The following is a 4,791-nucleotide window of genomic DNA, read 5'->3' as shown; positions in this document are numbered from 1 at the left end:
AGATAACCTGATAGCTGACGAATTCCAGCTTCTCAGTGGAGTCTTCTGATGTTAAGATAGCTCGGGTATTTGCTCAAGTTCAAGTGACAGAGAAATGTAAGCATTGTATCTGACTTAGGAGAATCACCATCACTCTCTTGTAACTGCTTATTTAGAAATTTGACTGATTTGTAGGATGAACAACTTTTAATTTGAAACACTCAGATATCTCTGGTTTTATAGGTAAAACCAATACTGGCCAAGTCAGGAAGTACTGAACACATGTACTATGGAGACAAATTGGCTAATGATGTATTTTGCACTGACTGAGAAAAAAGATAAAATTTTGCAGCTTCTCCTTAGACCTGTGTAATTTCTCATGGTAGTAAAAGCTAACAGTAAGATAGTTAACAAAGTTATATGAATTTGCTCTTTACAAGTCTTCAGTCATGTTTATATTACTGCTTCTAAAGCTATAAAAGGTTTTAAATATCTGGACTGGTGTTTCAGTGTCAATTAATTGTTTTATGAAGATGAATGTTCTTCCATCACTGAAAACCTAGTTTATTATATGCTTTTCTCTAATAATTCTGGGGAAGGGGGAAGACGTGGTTTGATTCTTTCCTTTTGACTTGAAATAAAATATTACACTAGTAGAACTTTAAAACAAGATGAAAAAGTGTTTGCTATCTTAGATTAGAGGATAGTAAGGTTAAAGGAGAAAAATGTGCATTTTCCAGTTTGAGAGGGGTTTTTTCTTTTCAATTTTGACCTGTAAAAATTGAGAATGATATATGAAAATTAGCTCATCACATTTTTTAAAAAGGTAGATAGAGAGAGAAATGGAAAAACAGGGGTTGGGAGGGGAAGAGGCACATTGCTCCAAAACGTAATTAGTCTTCCTTGAGATCTTTATTTAGAATAACACGTATTGCTCTCTGGAAATACCTGTTTCATTTAGTGAACATCTAGAGCATAGAAATATGCTTGGAAAATGTAGTGGGGACCAAGCTCGAATCCACAGGCAGTGCAGGAATGACTTGGCTTTGCAGAACTAAGCCCAATGGCCTAAGTCATGCAGATGCATCCTGGATATCCAGTATCCTCTGCAAGTTAAAGACAACTGGGCATCCAGCTGTTATATGGACATACAACACCCATGGATTTCAGTAATAAGCTAGGCCACTAATTATGAACCAGATATCAAAATATCATATTGAATTTTTTCTTACATCTTCAAAAGGGGATATGATCTGAATGTAATAATTTTCTTCCTTTTCTCCCTCTCCTCATGCTTTTCTTTGTTGTTCTTTCCTTCTACTTTTCAACTTGTAATTTTTTATTTTCTTCCTCTGCAGTTCTTCTTGTTATTTCTTTGATTTTCGAAATATTCCATTTTTTATTCTCTTTTATTGTATTTACTTTTTCTCTGAAGCTTGATGCTATGCCCTTTGCCATGAAGCAGAAAAACAGCACAAAATTCCAGGAATTTATCCTCTTGGGATTTCCAGCTATCATGGAACTTCAGATGTTACTCTTTGTGATATTCCTGGTGGCCTACATGCTGACCATCTTGGAAAATATACTCATAATTTTCTTGATAAAGACGAACCATCAGCTTCACAAGCCCATGTATTTCTTTCTCAGCAACCTCTCCTTCCTGGAGGCTTGGTACATCTCAGTCACTGTCCCCAAACTGCTAGTGAATTTTCTTGTTGAAAGTAAGAATATGTCTTTTGGAGGCTGTATGACCCAGCTGTACTTCTTCAGCTCCCTTATTTGTACTGAGTGTGTCCTCCTTGCCGTCATGGCTTATGATCGCTATGTGGCTATCTGCAATCCCCTGCGCTATCCAGCCATCATGAACCGCTGCCTCTGCATACAACTGGCCACCTGTTCCTGGCTTATTGGCTTCTTGGCCTCCACGCTGAAAGTACTTTTCATCTCTCAGCTGTCTTTTTGTGGCTCCAATGTCATCAATCACTTCTTCTGTGACATCAGCCCCTTGCTCAACATATCATGTGCCGACATGACAATGGCTGAAATGGTGGATTTCATCCTGGCCTTGCTTATCTTGCTGGTTCCTCTCTCTGTCACAGTTATCTCCTACATATGTATCATCATCACCATCCTGCATATCCCCACAGCCCAGGGCAGGAAGAAGGCTTTCTCCACCTGTGTTTCTCACCTCACTGTAGTTATTATCTTCTTTTCAGCCACTTTATTCATGTACGCCCGGCCCAAGAGAATCTACCCTTTTGACTTAAACAAGCTGGTGTCAGTCGTGTACACCATCGTAACTCCCATGCTCAATCCCTTCATTTACTGTCTGAGGAACCAGGAGGTTAAAGAGGCATTGAAAAAAATCTTCAGCATTCGGCAGACTCCCCCCCAAGGTCTCTCAATCCATTGCTGTCCACCTTTAAGATAGTTCCTTATTGACAGAGTGTGAGAGAATGAAAGGTTTTAACATTTAGGTTGTATTTAAAACTGTGAGCACCACGGTGTTGGTAACTCAAGAAACTGAGGCATGGGTATGACTGCTTATCCTCAACAAGAGATCACCTTTCTACCTGTTACCTTCAAATGATCTTTCTTCTCTGATGAAGGTTTGTGCACAGTAACGTTATTGATTTGAGGATATACATCGGTTGAGAACCCAATTAAAACGTTCTCTTAATAGCATGTGGTCCCATTCCAGGCAATCTCTGACAGCTCAGGTGAGATGCATGTGTCTAACTACAGGCACATGCCTGAAGTTTTAAAGACCTTGGGTATTCTGTTTGGTGTACAACTGTGATGCTGAAAGGAAGAGTCTCGTCTGCAGCTCCTGTATCATATCTGCCTATCCAGAAGGGGAGGTCTCAGGTGCTCCCCAGTACTTCATATTCTACAAGAAGCCTGGATTCAGGAACCTGAATCAATCCTCCTGGAAGAGAGCAACAGCAGAAGGAAAGAAAGTGTTTGCAGTGGAATGGGTGAAGCCAAACTTCTTAAGGGTGATTGAAAAAAATATTCTAAATAAATTGAAGACTTTAAATCCTGCTCACTGTAAATAAAATAACTTTATTTTTCATTTTGTAGGACATTTTCATTAATTTCTGTTCCTATAAATTCTGCTGACGTCACTGTGTATTAGTGTGAATATGAATTATTATAAAGTTGTTTGGGAATTTTGTGTATTTTAGGAGTCAGTGGCTGCATCTTTGCTGCATTTGTCAACATCTGCACCACTAAATTAATTTATTCCAGGGAGGGATCTGTGCCCATTTTGCTAAACATATCACAGCGTCAGACACTGATAACATTAATGACAAGGCCCCTTTTGAGCAAGCTGGCCATGCCGATGAGCAGCCCCTTGACTGTGACCTACTCAAAAGCTTTTGCATCTGTTCGCCCAGGTCTTCCGCCAGTATCTTGTGTGCTATTCACTGCCACTTTTCTGTTCCACAACAGCAATGTGATCTTTCCAGTTTCCCTCATGGTTCTTCATATACTGTGCTTGTAAAGGTTCCTTTTTGGTTAATTTGTTCATTTATTTGTTTGTTTATTTATCTAGAATGACACTGTTGTTGAAAAACTTAAGATGCAAGTATGTTAATGTCTCATTCAGTTACAAGCAAGATTCCTGCACTTCCAAACACAAGATCCCATGGTGCTGTTGCCTTCCCATATCCCTTCACTGGCCTTGAAATACTGGAATAGTTTTAAAAGTTAGTCTAAAAGTTCACATTTTTTATGATATATTCAGGAATTTCCTTACAGCCTGTGATGTTTCTGCTTCTACATAGTACTAAGTTTCTATTTTGCACGTAAGGGCTGGAGAGCAGGCAAAATGAGGCAAGTAAAGATGCCAAGACTGGTGCAATGGTTTCAGAGTATTAAGCCCTGTGGACAGAGCAAGAGGGAGGAGATGTTTCATCTCTGTGTCCAAGTCAAATGGGCTCTAACCCGATCGGAACCACGGTACCACTGCTATGTTTTGTTTGACGAAAGAACCAGTTTTCCATTGCAGAAGAATCCTAACCTACATTCACTAAATAATAGTCAGTATAGACTTTACACAGAGCCAGCTGGACAAACAGCTCTTCATAGTGACACACGGAGAGATATGGAATAACAACATTGACTCCACTCAGAGCGGACTCTGTTCAGTAGAATGATTATCTGAGTCCTGATTGACAAGCTGTGTTTAATGGCTGTGAAAATTACACTTAGAGGAAAAGTTCAACTTCATGCTTACCTTTAAATATGCAGAAAAATAATAGGCATTGCAATTCAGCAAGTTTTCTTAAAGCTAAAGTAAAACTAACCCACTGAGCTCATCTCCTTGACGCAGCTAGTCATCCCGTCACGGGCAGCTATCAGACAGTCAGGCACGATTTGCCTTTTGGTAAATCTGTGATGGCTGCTCACAAGGATCTTTTTGCCTTTCCTATGCCTCTGTGTGGTTTCCAGGAGAATCTGCACTATAGTCTCAGTGTGACAAAGCAGCTCTGTACTGCCTTGAAGTATCTTTGTGGCTGTAGCCAGGGGAAGCGTAGTGAAGATCTGGGAAGGATGGAGTGTAATGTGCATAAAGAAAGTGAAACTTTACACAGATGCTTTTTACAGGGCGTTGAATTAGGTCTAATTTGCAGTCACTGAACCACAAAAAGCATGGTAGTTTGATAATGGAGGTTAGACTATATGCACTCACAGGGAGTAGCTATGTAGAGGAAATCACTTATTGCATGTGCCTGCATTGCATGATGGTATAATCTAAGGACATAGTAAAGCTGAATGATTCCTGTGTCCAGATAATTTATAAAA

General features: G+C 39.6%; 1 protein-coding gene across 1 annotated transcript; it reads left to right on the top strand.

The window, feature by feature from the left end:
- Positions 1-1,435: 1,435 nt before the first annotated feature.
- LOC104459204 (olfactory receptor 6B1-like) lies at positions 1,436-2,410 on the top strand. Its single transcript, XM_010086285.1, has one exon. It carries the CDS (start codon positions 1,436-1,438, stop codon positions 2,408-2,410), a length of 975 nt encoding a protein of 324 aa, XP_010084587.1.
- Positions 2,411-4,791: the final 2,381 nt, after the last annotated feature.

This window comes from Pterocles gutturalis, unplaced genomic scaffold (assembly GCF_000699245.1).
Source record: "Pterocles gutturalis isolate BGI_N339 unplaced genomic scaffold, ASM69924v1 C12330869, whole genome shotgun sequence".
NCBI lineage: Eukaryota > Metazoa > Chordata > Aves > Pterocliformes > Pteroclidae > Pterocles > Pterocles gutturalis.
This window is presented reverse-complemented; position numbering and strand designations above follow the sequence as displayed.